The sequence below is a fragment of the Equus quagga genome, chromosome 9, assembly GCF_021613505.1.
Source record: "Equus quagga isolate Etosha38 chromosome 9, UCLA_HA_Equagga_1.0, whole genome shotgun sequence".
In the NCBI taxonomy this organism is placed as follows: Eukaryota; Metazoa; Chordata; class Mammalia; order Perissodactyla; family Equidae; genus Equus; species Equus quagga.
Window position 1 is genome coordinate 120,082,114 of NC_060275.1, and position 21,667 is coordinate 120,103,780.

Sequence of the window (21,667 nt, forward strand, 5' to 3'; positions counted from 1 at the left end):
CAGCTGGGGGCAGAGCCAGGATGTTCTAGGGGAGCTCCCTGCAGCTGAGGGCAGAGTCAGGATGTTCTAGGGAAGCTCCATGCAGTTGGAAGTACAGGATGTGGCCATGGGTGTCCTTGCAGCTGGAGGAGGACTCCTTGCAGCTGGGGTTTGGGGGGCGGTGTCGACAGATGGTGGCCTAGACCCAGAATTTCAGTGGGGGGCCTCCTCTAGTTAGGGGTGGGGACTGAGCCTGATGTTCTTTCTGTAATGCTCTCTGTATCTGAGGGGGGTGGGGTAGGAGGTACCCAGGTTGGGGTGCTGCCCCAGCTGGAGGTCTTCCCCCAAAGCTGGTGAGCCCCGGACAGCCCAGGATGGCCCAGGGAGGACTCCTCCCACAGGGGGACTCAGGCTGAGCTCTCCTCAGGCCCTGCTGGCTCTTTGCAGATATTTGCTGAACAAATAGAAGCAGCTAGAAATGCGACAGTTCTTGAATGTCGAGATTCTTTTCTTCAGACTATGCAGCCAGGCCCTGGAGGTAAGGAATTTCCTTGGGCCACAAGACCAGAGTGAGTCTATCTCCAGGACGTGCCCTGAGCTGCGGGGGCCCGTCTGTGCACACGTGAGCTGTTATTGTTGGGGTTCTCACGGTCTCCTTGGTCCATACCCCCCACACTCCTGCCCCTGCTGACTGTCCCCATCGGCTGAGGTGCACCCCTGGCGCAAGACACCAATGAAAACAGAATGCCGCCGGCAAACCCAGAGTCTGCCGCCGTGGTGGGCTGCACCCCGGCTCCATACAGAGTGGAATGGTGTGCACTCAGCAGCAGGGCTGGCCGGCCTGGACCCTCCCTGCTTTCTCACCAACTGCCTGGGCGCCGAGCCCTGAAGGCAGGCACGGCCCTGTCCTGTGCTCAACCTGGGCTAGTAGGGGCCGCTGGATGAGTGGTCAGTGAGCAGACGGCCACTTGACCCCCTAGCGCTTGCAGCAGCCCCTATTCAGACAGTCCCTCTGGGTGCCGCGTGGCACCACTTGCCTTCTGGCCCTGTGGGTGGTGTCACTTGCTCAGTAGATCAGCACACGGCCTTCTCTGTGCCTGGCCTCTGCCCCCTGCCCCCGCTTCCTCCTGAGTTTCTCACCCCCTTGGATGTGGATGTTCCCAAGGACAAGCCAGTGCCTCCTGGGGTGGCCGTCACATCCCTGCCCCTCCCCAGGCTGCCTGTGGTGAGGGCCTGCTCCCCTGGACTGCCCGTCCAGCCTCACTCGGGGTCTGAGCTTCTCCACCCATCTGTGGGACTCGCAGCCTCCTGGGTCCGTCTCTGCAAGTGGGAGCTCCGTGCCCTGCAAGCCGCCTCTCCGTGGGCGTGTTCTATAGGGTGTTCTGCGTGCAGGGGGACGGCTGTGGGAGTGGGTCAGGTGACCTTCTGCAGCCTGGGAACAGGGGCCTGGAGCCAGCTCCTGCTTCTGAGCCTCATCCCCAAGTGGGACGTCCAGCCCTGAAAGCTGCTGCTTTCCAGTGTTTCTGTTCTTCCTCCCCACTGCCCCGCCCCGGTCCCTTCTCCTGCCCCCCTGCCCAGAGCTGGGCCCTGCTGGGTGCTGAGTTCTTGGGGGTGACTGGGCAGCCGCGGAAGGGCCCAAGGTTTGGTTTGTTGTGGAATTTTCCTCTGGAGGCTGCAGGTCGCAATCACAGGGGCCTCAGGGACAGAGCCCCGGTCTCCAGCTGTGGGGCCCTGGACCCCTGGGGAGATGAGGTTCTATAGGAAACTGAGTGAGGAGAGAGTGCAGGCAGGACCCGGGGGCCAGCCCAGCGTGCCAGCGATCATCCAGAAGCCATGTGCATCCCCCGGCGCCCTCTCTGCCCTTGCCGCCTCTGTGTGTGGGATGCCCCCCCAAGCTCCCGGTGTCCCCTTCAGTCTTTGCTTAAACCCCACCAGTTACTATAGAGACCTTTCTGAACTTCCCTGGAGAACAGGTGTCCCCCACCCAGACGTGCCCTCCTCACCGGGACACCTGTCGCCTGCCCCAGGTGGTCTAAGCCAGAGGTGCTGCGCTGTCCATCAGGCTGGGGCTTCGCTGTTCTCGGCTGCTCCCCAAGTCCGGAGCAGAGCTGGCCCATCCAAGCTCTCGGTGCCTGTTTGTGGAATGGATGCGCTTGCTCTCTCTCACATGCCTTTCGTCCAGCTCCTCACAGACGAGAGTGGTGTGCGAGCCCCGAGCTGTTTGCCGGGCGTCGTGCTCTGTGCTCGCATGATGTGAGTCTGGGCTTTGGGGACCCCCAGTCCAGCCAGCGCCCACCCTGATGTGGGGCGGGCAGGAACTGGGGAAGAGCCGGGGATTGGGGGAACCACATCTGGCTGGGGGGCCGGGAGCAGCCAGCACCCCTGGGGCTGCCAGGAATCTGTCACTTTGGGAGTTAAAGGTCGAAGATGTGGCACTCCCTGGACATCCAGCAAGCTGCGTCTCTGGAAATGACCGGGAGGGTCTTGACCAGAATGCGGGGCTCCGGGCCCTGGACGCCCAGGGCGTTGAGACTGTGAGTTAAGGTGACAGATGTAGGAAAGAGGTCTTTTATCGAAGGTGCGTCGTGCAGCCCCCCCCCACCGACTGTGTGCTCTTGGGGTCCACACCCTGTGACCCTCTGCGTGCCTGCAGGGGGAACATTGCAGCTGAGGTGACTGTGTCTCCACAGAGAGAGAAAGGTGTCCGGGCGGTGGCCCCCGGCAGAGACTAGCAGGGATGCGGTGTCCTCCTGGCTCTGCCCCCATCCTGTCCTCCCACAGCACCCTCGTTCACTTCTGTCTGTGATCCTGGGCAGGCGCCGCCCTGAGCCTTCCCACACCCGACCTGCCTCTTCTCCAGCTGCGCTGGGCCCCCGCCCCTCCCCTGTCTTGGGGCCCAGCCTCTGGCTGGAGGGCGCTGTGGTCGGTGTCTCCCTGGTAGTTTTCCCTGGGGACCCAGAGTCTACATGGCAGGTGGCTCCTGATGTCCCCAAGGGTCCACCCCCGTGGCCCTCAGGTGGATGTTCTTTTGTTTTTTAAGGTATGCCTTTTTTGATGAGGAGGTTTGGTCTGTTGCCAATCTTCCTTTTTTTCCCCTCCCCAACGCCCCCATACATAGCTGTATATCCTGGTTGTAGGTCATTCTAGTTCTTCTATGTGATGTGTCGCTGCAGCGTGGCCTGACCAGTGGTGTGTAGGTCTGTGCCCAAGATCAGAACTGGCGAACCCTGGGCCACGGAAGTAGAGTGTGAACCTAAGCACGTGACCACAGGGCTGGACCCGGGTGGAGGCTCCTTTGCTCATCTGCTGGCGCGTGCCCTCAGGCCCCAGCGCCCTTGAACATGGACGGAGAGCTCAGGCCGGCCTCCGGGGCCCCCAGTGCTGGGGTCTCTGCTGAGTCCACCTGGAGGCCCCAAGCTGCTCCTTCGTGCTGAGCGCTGACCGTGTGGTTGGCTTCACACCTCCTTCCCCAGCTGGACCGTGGGCGCTGCTGCCTCAGGCTGCCTGGTGCCTGTGACCCGTCAGCACTGAGGGACGGAGCTGGACACTGAGCCGGGCAGGGTCAGCCAGTGTGGCGGGCTCCAACCTCCCACTGGAACCTCGGGCACGGCTCCAGGGCAGGCAGGAAGGACTGTCTGGTATTGGTGGGTTTCCCTGTGGTCCCCCTGGTTGTGGGACGTCAGGTGTAGGGTTGCCTTAGACCAGAGGGGTTCTGGTCCCGTAAAGAACTGCATAGATGCTTGTCGTTGCCTCACAAACCTTTACACACCAACCAGGGTGTGTTGACAGTGGGAAATACGGTCGTCTGGGGGAATCCCTCTGCCGCTGGGCCACGGGACAGGTTTGTAAATTCAGAGTGAATTACTGAAAGACATGCTTAGTTTGCAGAAGCCTGCAGATTGGGCGACACATTGAGTTGAAAGCCCTGGAACAGAGAAGACGGGGACGGTGAGGAAGTTGGGGCTGCCTGCGGGTTTGAAAGAAAAACATCGCTGTTTTAGAAAAGCTATATTTAATTTTAGACTCGAGTGGGAGAGCTGAGAAGAAATAGCTTATCTCTAGCAGTGAGCGTGGCTCTGGAAGGAGCCTTTCTTCGAGTGGAGGCGCCGTTATCCTGCTGTCACCCAGGAGGACAGAGAGTGTCAGGATTGATACAGCTGAAGCCTAAGGTCAGGACCACCAACATTCACATGTTAGTAAGAGGACCTGCGAGTCCTGTGTGAGTTTGGGCGCAGGATGGCCGGTCACACAGAAGCCAGCTGCCTGATAAAACGCTCATAAACAGGAAGATGCTCCTCTGGCCTGACCTGCACTCCCCCGTCCCCAGCCCCTCACTGAGGATACCGTGGAGGCTAGCCACGCCGCGTCTCTTCTGTCCATCAGAGCAGCTGCGTGTGCGACAGGACAGAGTGACAGCGACGTTCAGAATGACACATTTTCCTGTTTCACTTTTGCTTTGCAGCAATTTCACCGTTCAAGTTAGTTGTGAAACAACTTTATTCCACATTAAGCACAGCACACGATTTGGACCAGAAGGCATTTCATGTTTAAGGAAGGTGTTGGCCAATGGGGGGGAGCAGAGAGGACGCGTCTTCTCCGGTTGATTTGCTGGTTTGCCTCTGGGAGATGGCGGGCCCCGGCCGATGCTCTCTGCCGCGCTTGGCAGCTGTTGGCCCACTGGTTCTGTGCTGGGGGTGTTCCAAACGGAAGCACCTGGTTGTGCCAGCTGAGGGGACCCGTGTGAGAATCGCTGTGCTTTTTCTAAGTTGCTCTCTCTTTGAAAAGAAAATATAATAAAATTAGATGTATCCTTTTCCTCTCGCTACGTCAGGAGAGACTGGCCCCGGCAAACGTCAGCCGTCTCCACGTGGCTCTGTGGAACCACCTCCTGTCTCAGGTGTTGGGGCCACACACTGCCCCAGGGCATCAGGTGTTGACCTCCCAGTTTTAGAGTCTTCTGTCTATCCTAAATCAGGATTCTCAAAAACAGCTTATTTTATTTATTTTTTTTATAAGTAACAGCAAAAACAACAAAAAAAGGATTGACTTCCTGGGCGAGGTTCTTCCCCTCCCACCGTTGATCCCACGGTGCCCTGGAGATCGCTCGGCAGAATTCGTGCAGTCATCTCTCATTCACTCCTCACAGGACAAGCTCGGAGGTGACCAGGACCAGCCACCCAGGGTGGTGTTTGAGGGCTGCACAAGACCCCGCCCCAGAAACCGCTGCTCCCTGTGCTTCTGAACCCTGGTGCCTGCTTCTTTTCGAAAGATGCGCCCTTACTCTCCCCACCCCGGACTCCAGCTGATCTGCCAGGTGCACGTTCGTGCTCCTGTCTCAGAAGTGCTCCTGCATGGGGGAAGGGTTGGTGCACCTGTCTGCCTCCATGACTTCTCACCCCTCTGCAAGTTGGGCGTGGGCCCTTCTCTCTGGCCGCGGGGTGAGCGAGGGTTCTGGAGCCAGCCCTGCAGAGAGTTGGGAGGGACCCGCCTGCAGAGGAGCTGGGGCAGGGTGCGGGATGGTAAGAGACCAGAGGGAGACCGGGGTGTCCAGCACCTGGGGTCGCAGGGTGACCCTGTAGCCATGCAGAACTCTGAGCACCAAGGTGTCTAGTCTGGCTGTGCCTGGAGGGCCAGGGTGGGAGCTCCCGTGTTGCCCCTCAGAGGGAAGGGGGCGCAGACTCTGGACTTTTTTTGGAGAGGGAGGCAGTAGGAGTTGGTAAGAAAGGGAGGCAGCAAATTTGATTCCAAATTGTGTGTCCATGGACCAGAGGGACGGAGCTGCCCCTGAGCGGAGCGGGGCGGGCCGGGCCAGGGGCTCAGCGTGGGTGTTGGTTGTGCCTGATGGTGGATCGGCTGTTGATGGTATGTGTCTGGGGCCCCAGGCAGCAGCCCCAGCTGGGACGGCAAGGTAGGAGGCATGTCCCCGTGTCAGGCCGATGCCCAAGGGCGTGAGGTGCACAGAGGAGGGACGGGCTTCCCCCCCACACTTCTCTCCCAGGGCAGCCCCTTCTCATCTCAGCTGCCCCTCAAACCTTGGCTTTTGCTCTGACCAGCCAGCTGACCTTGGGAAGCTGCCCTCCCTCCCTCGCTGGGCCTCAGTTTCCCCCGATCCAAGCCCATCCACAGTGGGTGTTTCCTCTCTGGGGTGTGGACTGCACTTGCATCCCTGGCAGGATTGTCTCTGCCTCCCCCACCATGGCTTCATGTGCAGGGTGGGCAGCCAGACCCTGCTGTCTGCATCTTGCTCGGCCATGTCTAGCACGTGGTGCACATGCCGCTTGCGTGGGTTGGCTGATTCAGGGTAGTTGATGCGTCTGTCATGTTCTTCCTGGAACCACTTCCTTGCAGCCCCATGGACCCTTCCTTCTGAGAGGCATTCGTTCCCTTGAGCTGGTGAGCAGTTCCCGTTAGTTCCTGCTTATGTTTTGGGTCCCTCTGCCCCTCCCGGCCTCTGGCACTTCCTATCAGTGGCTGGCAGGATGGCCCCCGCACCACTGTGCCCGGGGATCCTGTCCTCATGGGTGTGGGAAGACCCACCGGTAAGAACAGCTTCTGTCCTTTGCATTTTGGATCTGAGGGCCCTCTGTGCCAGCTCAGTGACCCCCGAAGCCCCTGTGGGTGCTGTGGTTGCAGCACCCCCTGATGCAGACCCCACCTGCCACCCGGGCCCACACCTGCTAGTGATCTGCCCGCTGTCCCCATGCTTACCTGGGTCTGCCTGCCCCGAAGAACACCTCCACGGATGTCATAAAGTGACCTGACAGCATGCAAATGTGAGTCTGGCTTGTTTCTTCTCTTTTTCACTGATCGTCTCCTGGGATTGTCTTCGGTGACCCCTGTAACTCACTCTCCTCCCTCTGCTGACCCCTGGCATCTGACTGTCATGCAAGCGCCCTTCATCTCTCTGGTCCCCCTTTGGTGGCGTCCAGCTCTGCTGCCACCACCACGCTGCCATCAGCAGTCTCTCAGTGCGTGCCCATGGGAGCAGCTCCCCATGGGGCCAGGCCTGGGTCTGCCAGCTGGCCGGGTGCACACGCCCAGGCTCAACCTGAGTCCTCACCTGCCGCCAGAGGCTCCAGCACCGGAGCTTGAACCATGGGAATTCATCATCTTCTAGTCCTGGAGGCAGGAGGTCTGAGATCCAGGTGGCCTCCTGAAGCCTCTCCTCTGGGCCTGTAGACGGCCGTCGTCTCCCTGTGTACTCACGCAGTCCTCCCTCTGTGTATCTGTGTCCTCATCTCCTCTTCTTCTAAGGACACCCATCCTATTGTATGAGGGCTCGCCCATGTGACCTCATTTTACCTTAATTACCTCTTTTAAAGACCCTATTTCCCAATGTAGTCGCATGCTGAGGTCCTGGGGGTTGGGATTCTAACATATGAATTTAGGGAGACCACTTCAGCGGCTGACACCAAATCAGAGAAAGTGGAATGAGCCCCGTGCCCCCGGCCCCGGCCATCACCAGCCTGTGGCCAGTCTGGTCTCATCTACCCCTCTCTCCCCCCGCCCCGGGGACTTGGAGGCAGAGCTAGCCTCCATCAGTGCACTCGGAAACATGCTGGCGTGCATCTCAAGGGGAAGGGCTCTGAGTAGCCCCAGCGCAGGCCATGTCATACCTGAAGGCACCAGCAGCCCCGTGTGGTGGTGTTCATGGGAGGTGGTTAAGCAGGCACCCCGCTGGCCCTCGCCCGTGTGCATCTGCCCCGAGCCCACATGGTGCCACACTCCGCACACATGCTTTCCTCCGAGCTCCCCTTCTAGCTCCTTGTTTTGACTTCTTTCTTACCGTGTGTCTGGGGCATTTGTCCCAGAGCGTTTCCTGGTCTGCGTTTTGCAGATTGCATGCCCCGTCATCACTGGCTGTGTTCCTCTGTCTTCGTGTTTTCCGGAAGCTGGTGGCTTGACCTAGAACTCCGTTTCTGCTGGGTCGTCGTGTGGCTCCTCCACGCAGGGCCCAGCACACCTACTCGCCTCCATCTGGGCAGGACCCTCTGTCACATGGGCATCTCGAATGGCTCGGTTCTGGAAGCTGGTGTTGATCCCTGGTTGGCACGTCAGGGGGGGCACGCCCTGCTCCACCGCTTGGCTGCCTAAAGGATCATCTCATGGGACGGGCAGCACCAGGCCTGGTTCTTCCCACGCTGGCCAGCTTCACAGTCAGGAGCTGGTTTCCTAGTGTCTCTGGAGGCAACCAGGGAGGTTGGGGTGTGTGCGTATGACTGCATGTGAGTGAGTAGATGCACGCGTGTGAGGGGACTCGGGGCGCTGATCGACTCATGGTGGTCAGCACATCTGAAGTTCCAATTGTCTCATTGACTGTTCTCACTGATGCTGAAATCGCTCCATCTGCCCCGGGGGCTCCTGAGTCCAGGACCTTCGCCAGCTTTCCTGATTTGGGCTGATCCATGATGTTCCTGGTTCATCGTCTACGCCTCTACCCCTGACCTGGAACTGGCTTCGCCCAGGAGCCCTGGGTCCCATTAGCAGGAAGTGTTTAGAGCTGTGGGCAGCCGCCCAGTTCTCCTTGTACCTGGCGGGTCACCACCTGGACCTGCTCTGCTGGTGACTCCTGATAAGCGCGCCAGTTAGATTGGGAAATTCAGCTTCAAGCCAAGTGTAAAGCGGCTGCTTGACGGCACGGTGTGCTGGGGTTTGCCGTGTCCCTGTCTGCCGTGTTCAGTCCCTTTGGTGGGAGAGTTTACTGCAGCCAACTTGCAACCAGTTTAAACCATGTGTCTCGGCTGGGCACTCTCAGCATGGGTCCTCGCAGGACTGCGTCATACACCCCCTTTAGATCCCAGGGCAGCAACTCCGGAGTTCATTTGACCTGGCACTTTCGAGGGTGGCTGGGACTCCTGACAAGGATGGGCGGGCTGCAGCTGTTGGCAGCTTCTCGGGAAGGACACAGGACCTAGCATTTCCAGACTTTTCCGTCCCTGGTCCATAGCCTTCTCCACAATATGCTACTGCTTCCTCCTCCTTTGTCCCTGGACCCAGACCATTCATCACCTGGGACTTCGGACAACATTCTCTCCGAGGCGTCCCTCTCCCATTGACCCGGTCTCCAGCCCATGCCTGCCCGAGCCCTGATGCCTCATGCCTGCCCCCATCTCCAGGGCTGTCTCCCCACCCACACCCCACCAGTCTCGTCCGTCCCTGCCTGCTGCCTGCACGGGTGTCATCTGCCGGCTGCCCCACCACTTCAGGGAGCATGGCAGCTCTGAGAGGGCCTTTGGTGGGAGTGGGTTCTGGGTGCCTCCCCTGCTGCTTCCCTGTGCTGGGTCTCTGAGGCAGTGTCTCATTCGGGGCAAGGGGAGTGGAGACCGACCCTCTCCCCAGGAACCTCCCTGCCTTCCTGCGTGCTCCTGATGGGGGACAAAGCCCGAGGACCCCTCGAGCCACGGGCTCGCCCTCTAGGCTGGCTGAAGAGAGCAGCACAGACGGAAGTGCCTGTGGCTGCCCAGGGAAGGAGTTACCACGTCCAGCCTGCCACTGGTTCCAGCACATTCCACGTGTGCAGCTGGAACTGCATAGAGACAGCACATCCGCTCACTTTCCCCAGATGCTCTTTGTTCTGTTGGTTTTCTAGTCCAGCTGGGACTTCCTAGGAACGTCTTTGTGGTGACACCTCCCTTTTCTCAGCGCCCACCAGAGTTAGGAGTGTCCACGTGGCTGTCATGGCTGCTCCAGTCATCTTCCCTGTGGCTTCCCACAAAAGCACCGAGTCTGCTCAGGCGCTGGCCAGGCTACAGTGAGGGTGCAGGAGTGGGGTGGCCGGGCCTGGGATACGCATAGGCGACAGGGCCTGTGGAGAAGAGAGGTGGGTCAGAAGGTGCAGGAGGATGGCAGGGTCTGACCAGGGGGCAGCCTGGAGCTCAGGACAAGTCATCAGAGCCCACAGAAGGTTCTAGAAGGAGCTGCAGAAGGCCTTCCAAGTCCTGTCCCCCCAAGGATGGTTTCTGCCTCCTATGGGACTGGTCTGGGCCTGGCACAGAACACACAGGTGCAGCGGTGTGCCAAGGTGAAGGCAGGGCTGTGGGGACCTGGCCAAGGAGCCCTTAAAACATGTGGGCTCTCAGCCCAGGAAGCCGGATCCCTCTTGCACCCAGCGGCTCCCAAAGGTACCTGCCCTCTTGAAGCAGCTTACACAACACTGCATGCACACACGCACACACATGCGCACATGTGCACAGGGGCACACGTGCACACACACACACCCCCACATGCATGCACACGCCCACACGCCCCCCTAGACACCTCTCTCCCTGTCCTCCAGGCAGAGCCAGAGTGGCTCACCGTGGGCCAGTGGCGCTCTATCCCAGACCACAGTGTGTCTCCACCCGCACCCTCCTCTCAGTGGAGGCTTGTCTGTGTGCTGACCTGCAGCCTTTCCCTGTTTGCTGCAAAACACGGATGCCAGGACCGTGTTCGCCACGCTGCACACAAGAGCCGGCGTGAATACATCATCCAAGGTTTAAGTGCGGTCACACATTGCGTCCCGCAGGAGGTGGCCAAGTGCATCCCGTGGCCGCTGGCCAGCCCACAGGAGCATATGTTGCTAATTAGCCCAGCAACTTGAACAGCAGACTCTGAGCCCTGACTTTGGCGGTGGGCAGGCTCCACCACCCATCCAGCTCCCCTCAGCACCTCCCCGTTGGTCTGACGGAAAGGGGTGTTCCTCCCCGGAGCGCCTCGAGCCCCTGTCCTGGTCTGCAGGTCTCAGATACACCTCGTGGGGTGTGGAAACCGTGTGCTCTTTCTGGAACCCCGTGAGAGACTATTGTCATTCCACTGTTTGTGGCAGAAGCCATCCTGAGAACGGAATGTGGCTTGAGAGTAGGTGTGTGGTGCAGACACACATCGGAGAGGGACACCCTCCGAGCCACGCCGTCTGCGTGGGGTCGACTTTCTGAGCTTTCCTGTTAACGCTCTTTGCTGCCTCTTCCTTTCCTCCACGGTACAGCCACCAGGCCTCAAGCTCGATTTAGGGGATCAAACAGTCAAGTGTCCAGTGGCTTCACTTCTCTGCAAATTGGGAAGATTTTAACAGGAGCAGGAATGTGGAGCTCCCGGGGCAGTCTCTTCGGAGCTGGGAGCCCCAGACAGTGGGGGCCGCCTGAGGGGTGGCCGAGAAGAGCACCACGGTGGGCGACGCATTGGGACCCAGAGGCAGCCTCGTCTACAACTGCCGTCTTCCCTCCGCAACAAAGTCACAAGATAATCACAAAGGATGGACAAGAACGTAATGTGCTGACTGGGTTTTAAAAGGAAAGGAAAGGCTACATTTTAAACTTGTGGGGTTAAGGTGGTGCTTAGAGAAAGCTGCGCGCTCTCAGTGTGAATATTGGGGAAATAAAGCCTTTCTGAAAATAATGCTCCAGGCTTTCACCACAAGAAGTTAAAAAGAGTGTTGGAGTGAACTTGGAGTAGAAGACAGAGACTCCCTAAGAGCCAAAGTTAATATGATTGAACAGCAATGACAGAGGCAATGAACAAATCCAAAACTGGTTCTAGAAACAGATTAACAAAAGAGAAAAACATCCGGCACTATAGGCCAAAAAGTTTTAGAAGGCACAAATAATATTAGCAATGCAAATATAAATCAGGGCAGGGTTGGTGTCAATTCTGAGAGGATGTGACGGGTGCTCACTCAGTTATCACAGAAACACACACGCTGGGCATTTGGTGTGGAAGGAACATCTGCTGAGGGTGCCCAGAGAATTCCTCACTGACGAACACTGAAATGAACTCAAGAAAAAAGAGAAAATTGAGGTGAACAGTCTTAGAAACGCTGAGAAAGCACTGAGCAATCTCCGTAGAAATCGCTCTGAAGAGGCACTGGCTGGCGCCTGACGTGGCTGCAGGATCCGTCCAGAGAAAGGCAGCGCGAGGGAAGCTGCGGGTCCTGCTCCCCCGAGAACCGGCCGAGACTGGGTCCCAGACACGTGTTAGCAAACAGACCAAGCGATTCCCTAAAAATAGCGTGACAGGAGGCTCCCAGCGCTGGGCCCAGGGTGTGACGTTAGAAAAGCCGTGAACGCTCCACATTCACAGGCTGGGAACAGCGCATGATTATCTCACTACATACAGGAAAGACGTTGGCTAAAATGAGGATCCAGTCATGATTTCAAGCAAATCAAAACTCGTAGGAGCCCGGGGGTGGCCAGGTATGTTCTCCTCAATAAAGGATGTTTACTGACAGCCGAGAGCAAGTGCCGTCTCACAGGAAGCCTCGTCACCACGTCAGCCACAGGACAGCGCATCTGTTGTCGCTGCCTCTGTTCAACCTCTTGTGAAACTGGAGGTTCCAGCCAGGGCGATAGCCAGCCCCGGAAAGAGGAGGAGAGAGAGAGGCAATTAAAATTGCTGTCATTTGCAAAGCACACAGTTATCTAGATCCACACTGTCCAACAGGCAGCAACAGGCCGCACATGGTTTTTGGGCGCTTAAAATGTGGCAAATTTGAATTGAGATGTGCTGTACGTGTAAAACACACATTGGATTTACAAGACCTTATGAAAAAACTGTGAAGTGTCTCATTCATAGTTTTGTACTGAATACATACTGAAATGATAATGCTTCAGATATGTAGGGATAAATTATATATTAATTTCATCACCTTTCTGTTTTTTAATGTGGCCACTAGAAAATTTAAAATTACACATGTGGCTTGCATTGTGTTCCCATCGAGCGGTGCTGGTGTTGATAGAGACCCCAAGAGAACCTACGGAGAGACCATGGGGACAGGCAGGGGCACCCAGTCGCAGGTAGCAGACACCCGACAAGGAGAGTTGGGGGTGGGGCCACCCAGGCTCCGTCAGCCGGGAAGCTTGGAGATGGCACTGCAGACGTGGGTCTCTTTTCCTGTCTTTTCTGTTCCTATGCACCAAAACCCGCATGTTTGAGATGTGTATTATTGGAAATAATGAAAAACTGCATCTACTGGTTGTAAAGCTTTTGTAAGTCTTATATTTTGTCATCCGTGCCCCGCCCTGTGTTCTAATTGACCACTGAGGTCAGGTTCCTCCCAAGACTCATTGCTGAGTGTCTGCCCTCAGGTGCAGAACCAGTACGTCTGACTTGTGCATAAAACCGCTTCGATTTTAGTTCCAGCTGCCCGTCCGCCTGCGCCTCTCCCTCGCTCAGCTGCTCTGCTGAGCCCCACGTGTCCATCCTCGCCCCACCCCGTGTTAGTGGCTGTGCTGTTTCACCTGCAGGGCCTGCCCCTCCCCATGGAGCCCCGGCCCACCTTCCACAGTGTCCTCTCCACCAGACCTGTGGCGGCATTCGATGCCGCACCCAGTGCTGCTCCTTTTAAGGCCAGACTGAGCTGCAGCGCCCCCACCCCCACCTTGTTCTCTGCTGGGCTCCCACCCTGTGGCTTCCTTGGGCTGAAAGTCACCTGACTTCCCAGTCTTCCTTGTGGTCCAAGGTCCAGGCTCGTGAGCACTGTGCCTGCTCCTCACTGCTTCACAGATGGCAGCTTAGCCCCCGAAAGCATCCTCTCATTGCGTAAGGACTTGGGGGAGCTAGGAAGAACAGGACTGCCTGGTGGGGACGCTGACTGTTGACTCCAGGAGGGAGCCCCCCACCCCATTCCTAGACTGCCCCTCAGGGGTGACAGGGACAGAGTGGGAAGAGGGTCTGGTGACCCTGGGGAGGGTGTCCTGGCTGCTTGTCCCACCCAACTGCCCATGAGAGGACAGCGCTCCGGCTGCGGCAGGTCCAGTGCCGTCTGCTGGGCAGCTTCCCACTCCAGGGGCCAGAGGAGCCGAGCCTCGTGGCAGTGCTTCTGAAGTGACCGCCCCCTGTCTCCCCAGGTCACCCTCATGACGCTGACGCTCTTCCCCCTCCGGCTGCTGGTTGCCACCTTCATGATGCTCCTTGCCTGGCCCATTGTGCTCGTGGCGTCACTGGGATCTGCAGAGCAGGAACCCACGCAGCCCCCCGCCTTGTGGAGGAGGTAAGTGGCTGGTCCGCGGGCTCCCTGACGTGGGGGCTCACAAGCATCCTGAGCTGCCTTCGTTCTCATGGTTTCTCGTGTCCACCCAGTGTGGCAGTCTACCTTCCCCTTCCTGCCCAGGGCGCCCAGGGCTGCCCTCCGCTGGGACACTGCTGCCTCCTGCTCTGTCCTCCTTTGACGACGGCTGGTTCCTCCCCAGACACAGTCCTGCTCTGACGCTCTTTCTAGAGTTCTGCCAGCCACACAGTGGCTGATTCCCTGTCCCGAGCACAGAGATTCCCCATGATTCTGTGTACCCAGCACATGGATCCCGCATGATTCCTTGTCCCGAGCACTCAGATCCCCTGTGATCCCATGTGCTCCGAGCACGTGGATCCCCGTGATTCCATGCCCTGAGCACGTGGATCCCCCATGATTCCCTGTCCTGAGCACACAGATCCCCTGTGATTCCATCTCCTGAGCACGTGGATCTCCCGTGAGCCCATGTCCTGAGCACTGAGATCCCCCACATTTTGTGTCTCCAGCCCTCCGAGGCTGCATGTCAACGTCTGTCCCACTTGCTGCCCCTGGTCTGGCCTCCATAGGGTCGAATGTCCTCTTGCTTTTACACCTTGAATATTAATAAACCACAGCGATCTGTAAGTAGACGTGTTGCGAATACATTTTAACTGCAGATCCAGCGTGAACCTCCAGGAGTTAAATTGAATCACAGCATTTCTTATTTATTTAAATACCTAAAGCTATTCTTTAGCTCAGTGTATACGTTAGTTAACGGTGATGTGGAGATGTCCGAAGGATTTGATATGTACTTCAGCGTCTTAGGAGTTATCATTCTTATCATAAAACCAAAGTGCTGACAACCTCTGTCTCAACATCTCTCTCGATCATGAGGGGTCCTTGAATGGTTTAGTCAGAATAGAAACAGTATTAGTTTAGTGTGGTTGTTGGCGAAAGGGCCCACAGGCCAAATCCAGCTGCCACCTGTTTTATAAATAAAGCTTTATTGGAACCCGGGCATGCCCGCTTATTTGGATGCCTCAGGGCTGCTTTCACGGAGGGTGGATGGTGGCAGAGGCCACACGGCCCACAAAGCCTGAAATATTTGCCACCTGGTCCTTTACGGGTTTGAGGGATGGGCTCAGTCCTCCTCTTTCCTTTGGAAAGCGTCTGAGCTACAGGCACATCTGTGATGCCTGTGAGAGGCATATGGGGACGGGCATGTGTCCTGAACACATGTTCTCCCCGATGCCCACGTGCCATGGTCAGACACAGCATCCGTGCGGGGGGAGGATGGCCAGTGAGGTCCAGGGGTTTGCTGAGCTACTCATGAGCGTGGCATGGCCAGGGGCCCTCTCACAGGTCTTCATGCTCCCCTCCTCACGGTAGTTCACATTCTCTGTTTCAAATGAACCTTAGTCTCCTCTTCCCCAGTAGACACGAGGGCAGGCCCGTCTGTCCCCAGCACAGCACCTGACCAGGGTGTGCTGGGAAGCACTCCTGAGTGAGGGGATGAGTGAGTAAAAGGGCAAGTGGATGTGTAAGAGAATAAGTGAATAAATGGTGAGAGTGAATGAATTAATGAGTGAGTGGGTGAATGAGTGAGGGAGGGAGGGAAGGAGTGAATGAGTGGGTGAATGAGTGAATGAGTGGGTGAGTGAGTGGGTGAGTGGATGGGTGAGTGGAGGACTCAGTTGGTGCTGCCAGACAGGGGTGGCCCGTGGTCACCTGGGCCCTGGGCACCATTGGCTTTGGGTCTTTCATTTCCCCCTGTTGGATTTTCTAGTTTATCCTCGAAAAGCGCTTTTTACTGTGACGGTTTTTTATCTTTAAGTGTGAAATATGAGTTAGTATCAAATATGTAATCAAACAAAATGCATCTAGACCAAACAGGAGTCAGGATTTCAGTTTTGCTGGGTTCAGAAGCCGCAGTGAGAAAGCGGAGGGTTGGTGTGTGATAGATTGCGAGGGATTTGATCAGAGTTTGGGGCTTTAGCGCTGGCGGGTTTGTGACCCTTCCTGGCAGGTGTCATCTCAGTCCCTACTTCCGCTCTGACCTTGGCCTGGACTCCCGCCCTCCTCCGTTCTCTCCCCCGACGTGGGAGTCCTCACACAGCTGCAGATTCTGTCTTCAGAATCGACCACCCCAGGCCAGTTCCCCTTCCCCGGGCCAACTCCACCTGGCTTTTCCTGTCCCTGAATATCTTACTCGGCCTCATTGGGTAGCAAATGGACCGCAGCAAACTGCAGTTCCTGCAGCCCGCTTCACACGTGCCTCAGATGCATGTGACATGCGTGCAAAGCGTCTGCACAGGGAAGGGCAGGGTTCTTACGAGTCCCAAGCGCTCAGGTGTCTGGGTCCACGGAGGATGACTGCGTGTCGTTCTGTGTGTGCGCACATGTGAGAGAGTGTGTGTGTACATGTGTGAGTGTGGCATGCGTGAGTGTGTATATGTGTGCTACACATGACGTGTGTGGTGTGTGTTCATGTGCATGTGTGTGTATGAATGCATGTGTGTACATACATGTGCAAGCATATAGGTGTGTATGTATGTGTGATGTGTGTAAATGTATAAAGACGAGTGTGTATTCGTGTATGCAAGTATGTGTGTGTGTGTGAGTGCGTGCATGAGCACTGTGTATGTGTGAAGCACGTGTGTTTACATGTGCACGCATGTACCATGTGTGCTCGAGCTGCACACAGCCCCCCGGGGTCTCCACACCGCAGTGTTGATGGAGAGCTGGCTCAGTGCACAGCCCTGGGCTGGGTCTGGTGCTTGAGGGGAAACGAAGGGCAGGGGACCTGGACACCCCGAAGGATGCACAGTGACAGGAGCGCCTGATCTGGGGACACGGGAGATGGAGGAGGCGGGACTCAGCGTGTGCCACACTTTCTGCTCAGGGTCGGTGTGGAGTCAGCTGGGAGCGACTGTTCCAGGCTCTGCACAGCCAGGGTTTTGAGTAGGTTGACATTAAAGAGGACTTTTGCTGTACGTATGTTAGTGTCATTCAAACCTTCCTAAAATAAAAACCCTGGGTTTTCAATGAAGAGGAATGACAACTTCACAAAAGACACTTATTCTCAGTTACTTTCAAAACGGTGTCATAAGAACCAGAGCATCTTACAGACCCGAGCAGGGGCTGAGGCCAGAGCCGGGCCAGGCGGGCGAACAGTGACGGTTGGTCCTCTGGCTGCTGCTCCTCGGCCAACTCACGTGGTTTGGAAAGCGGGTGTGTTGGGCCACTCGGGCGCCTTCACTAAGTACACAGATGGGGCTCAGCCGCAGACACTCAGTTCTCATGATCCTGGAGGCTGGATGTCCGAGCGCAGGTGCCTGCACGGCCGCAGGCGGCGCCTTCTGTGTGCTCGTGGGCAGCGAGCTCAGGTCTCCCCTCTTCTTCCAAGAACGCGAGTCCTGTGGGCTCAGAGCCCCACCCCTGTGACCTCATTTCCCCTTATCTCCAAACACAGTCACTTTGGGGGTTGGGGCTTCAACACGGGAATCTGGGGGGACAGGATGCGGCCGCCGCAGACGGACCCTTTCCTGAGGGCTCCGTGTGGGGACTTCGTTCCCATCTCTGTGATGACTCTGGGTGCCGTGTGTACACTTGGGGTCGGAGCCTGAAGTCAAACTTGGCTTTAGCTTCTCTCCTCTGTCCTGGAAGCCGCACTCCCACCCACACCCCAGCCCGGATCAGCCGGGCAGCCTCCACGCCCCTCGGCGTCTGCAGCCTGGCGTTGCCTCCACCTGCTGCCCGGGGATGGCCCCTGCTCCCAGCCAGCCTGTCCCAGCTGTGAGCACGCCGCTCCTCACGGCTGCAGCCCCAGGACCCTCGTCTGCATCATCAGGGGTCGATGCTCAGCCCCGGATGGTCCCAAGAGTGCATAGGCTGTCTGTCACCTCTGCCATTTCCAGCTCCCACCCACCTCTGGGCTCCCTCGCACGGCAGAACCATCAGAAACTGCAGATCCGTGCTCTCTGCACTCTCCCAAAGACCCGGGCAGATCCAGCTCTCGCCCCTGCCTCACGGGCCTGGGTGTTCAGGGTGCCAAGGCCTCGGCGGTCCGTTCCAGGGTTGGGTCAGGATGTTCCCTCAACTGGACATGCCGTACCCCCTCCTGGTGGCCTCCTCCTCTGTGTGCCCTTCTCGGCCCCCTCTTGCCCCGACCCCGACTCCCTCCATGGTCCTTGAGCCCTTCCATGAGCTCATCTCATTCTGGGGCATTGACGACCGTCCACAAGCCTGCGGCTCCCAGACCTGTTCTCCAGCCCGAGCCCCAGAGCTTGCCATCAGTAAGTGGTATCCAGCTCCACACACCCAAACAGGACCTCTGGGCTCCCATCTCCCCACCCGTTCTAGCCGCAGCCCCCTCGTCTGTGGATGGCGACCATCATCCTTTGTGGCCTGGGCCAGGCCCTTGGAGTCAGCGCCACCCTTCCTCTCGCTCACACCTCCCATCCATACCAGCAGGAAATGTGCTGGCTCCACCTTCAGGACACACTTGACCCCTCCACCCGGTCCCCCTTCCCTGGGGCCCTCACCATCAACGCTCCCCTGGGCCCGGGGATAGCCTGTCACCTGCTCTCCTGCTTCTGCGTCTCAACACGGCAGCCACAGGGTCCCCTACAAATGGAAGTCAGAGCACAGCTCTCTGCTCTCAGCCCTGCAGAAGCTCCCATGTCTGCGTCCCCCGGAGTAAATGTCTCGTCCTTTCAACCCCTACAAGGTCCTCATCATCTGCCGTCCCTCCCCCATCCTCCTCCTCTCTCCTCTCCAGCCACCCAGCCTCCTCACCACCTCCCCAACACTCAAGCACCCTCTTGCCTCAGGGCCTTTGCACAGGCTGTCCTCCCCAGAGTATGCATCACCCAGATGTACATGGGGTTGACTCTTCTTCCCATCTTGCCTTCACTCATCACTTCCTCCTCTGCTGCTCCTGACCTTCCTCACTTTGCCCTCCTTTTATTTTTATTTTTCGTGGATGATATCCCTTTCTGATTTACTCCATAATTCACTAATTTTTTAAAAATCCTTATTTCCCCTGCTAGAGACTGAACTCCAGCAGGCGGGGATCCTGGCAGGGTTCGCTGATGTGTCCCCAGTGCTTTCTAAACCCGTGCCTGGCAAAGCGGGTACTCGGGAAGCGGTGGACGAATGGGTGGATTTTCCTCGCGTCCATTTTCTTGGTTTTATCCCAGTAATACGCGTGTGGCATGAAAACAAAGCCATGAAGGAGAGCGGCTGCTGGAAAGCTCGTCTGCAGGCCTGCCCCGCCCTCCCGCTCTGCTGCAGGGTCCGCGGTCCCCGTCTGCCTGTGGCTTCCCGCTGTGGGCTCCGTGGTCCTAAGGAATGAGCTGTCCATCATGCACAGACCCCAGCTGCCACCCGGTGCACCTGCACACTGCAGGGCCTCCTGGTGGAGCACGCTCGTCATGGGCACAAACGTCCTCACCCCACGATTTCCCATGTTCTGTGCCCCCAGCGTGCCTCATGTTTCAACTGCACTTCCTAATGTTTTTTCCTTCTTTACACAATTTCTAAATACCTCTCATGTTGCTGTTACAAAAAGAAGGGTGACCCTGAGTGTCACCTCAAGACGCTCCACCCTCTTGGTCACACAGCCACTGGATGGGGTTGCATTCTGCTCCCAGAGGGTCCTGGAGCCCCTACTCCACGTCCCGCAGCCGCGCTGTCTGCCAGGTTCAGTGCCTTCCCACTGCTCTGGGGCATGGTCTGCAATTTCCTGGGCCCGTTTTGTTGTGGTTTTTTCCCCTTGTTTTTTGCCCAAGACTTCCTGGAATTTCGGGTTCTTTTCTCAGCAAGAGGATGTGCAAGAGGAACCTGGGCTCACTTTGTGTCTGAAATGTCTTTACTCTCCCGACACAGTTGATGGATAGCTTGACTGTGCAGCAGCCTCCAGGCCCAGAGGTTCCACAGCCCACGTCGTCTGAGCTCTGCAAGTGCGAGTGCGTTGCCTGCCGACAGCCGCGACTTTGATGCTGGAGTAATTGTTCGTTCCTCTCTGGGAGGGCTGAGGGTCTTCTCTTTGTCCCTGGTAATTTGGAAAATTCTCCATAGAACTTTCTCAGGATGAGACCTTTTTTTAAATTCATTCTGCTCAGCAGCTTGACATGGTGCTGAAGATCTGTGTCTATCTCAGGACACTGCCTTCTTCGAAGAGCGCATGGTTCTGTCCTTTCTTCTGTGTGTTCTGGGAGATTTCCTGCCCCTCCCTCCTAGCCTGTCCAGGGGCGTGGTCATTTCTGCAGTGCAATATTCGATTTCCAAGAGCATTTTCTTTTTCTTACTCTCTGCACCTTTTCAGAGCACCTGCTCTTCCCGACTCTGACCACACTGAAGCGGGGGATGTCCAGCCCCCCTGGTGCATGCACTGTGGGTCTCCTCACCTCGCACTCTGCTTTCTCCCAGGGCTGGTTCTGCTCACACATCTCAGATCCTCAGGTGTCCTCCCCAGTGACGAGTGGAGGATGGTTCTCATGGACGTGGATCTGTCTTCAACTCACTTTCTCTAGGAAAGCTCTGGGGCCTCAGGCTGGCCGCCAGCTGCCTTTGCCTTGGGGTGAATGGTGTTGGGCCCCAACTTTGCACAGTGAGCAGGGCTTTGCTCTGACCGTGCGCCCATGCAGCCTTCCCAGTGGGTCGTTTGACTTAGGATGGCCTCTCTCCAAGGTCTTTAGGGAATTGTCAGGGTTAGTTTGTTCCCTCCTGGTACAGATCTGTTGAGTACTGTTTGGACTTTTGACCTGAGGGGAGGGTTGTGTCTCTAATAGAAAGGTCAAGATTATATCCTCATTTTTTACCATGTCTCCTCTTCCTCCTGCCTCTGAACCTGCCTTCCCGGGGCCAGCTCCTGTTCCCCGTGCAACCTCCCTCGCAGCCTCCTTTCTTCTTCCTTATGCATTAGTGGGCATCTATTGGCTTTTATTTTTGTACATGTTTTTATTGTGAAAAATAACATGCCTGCAGAAAAGCGCATGTAAAAATGTGCAGTTGAACAGATAATTAAAAAGCGTGTAGCTGTGTAACGACACCCAGCTCCAGAAATGGAGCATCAGAGTTTGGTCCCCGGCATCTCAGTGTGGACCTGGCAGTCCCTCTCTGCCGTCCAGACAGCGGTCTTTGCAAGGTGCTCCTTCAGGGCCTCCCTGCTCCTCCAGCCGCTGGCTGCTGCTCAGATCTGTCGGGACTCAGCTTCTGGAATTCTCTTGAGAGGGTTTTTAAATCCCTTGGGAAGTCAAGCTGGTCAGGTTTGAGGCTCCTGTGTTTCTAGGTGGTGATTTTACCCAGTGATTACCCACGAAACCCAGCAGCCGAGTGAGAGGGACGTGGCTCTTTGTACAGGTGCCTCCTTCTCCCCCGGGGGCTGGCGCGTGCGGCCATGCACCCCGTGTGGCTTCAGGGACGTGTTAAATCGTGATGCAGTGTGGAGCTGTCAGAGATTCCCATGAAAGGGCATGTGTAGGTTTAAATGCTTAAATTCCCTCATATTTTAAAAGAATAAATAGGAAACAAGTTCAGTTAATCTTGGCTGACTTACTTTATTTTTCCGATTTACTGCCCATCTAATTTCATCCAGAAGAGGCTCGTTTTCGTAACGTGACGTCTGACTTGGGAAACCTCAGGCACCTGGGGGAGGTGAGACGGAAGGGAGCCGGGGTTAACTGAACTTGTTTCCTATTTATTCTTTTAAAATATGAGGGAATT

The 21,667-nt window shown here is 57.0% G+C and overlaps 1 protein-coding gene across 2 annotated transcripts in view; it reads left to right on the top strand.

The window, feature by feature from the left end:
* LPCAT1 (lysophosphatidylcholine acyltransferase 1) overlaps positions 1-21,667 on the top strand; it is a 53,127-nt gene that overhangs the window by 6,297 nt on the left and 25,163 nt on the right. For both annotated transcript variants that reach the window (XM_046671820.1, XM_046671821.1), the window contains exon 2: positions 13,800-13,942. In XM_046671820.1, the coding sequence (XP_046527776.1) occupies positions 13,800-13,942 (143 nt within the window). The remainder of the gene's footprint in view (positions 1-13,799; positions 13,943-21,667) is intronic.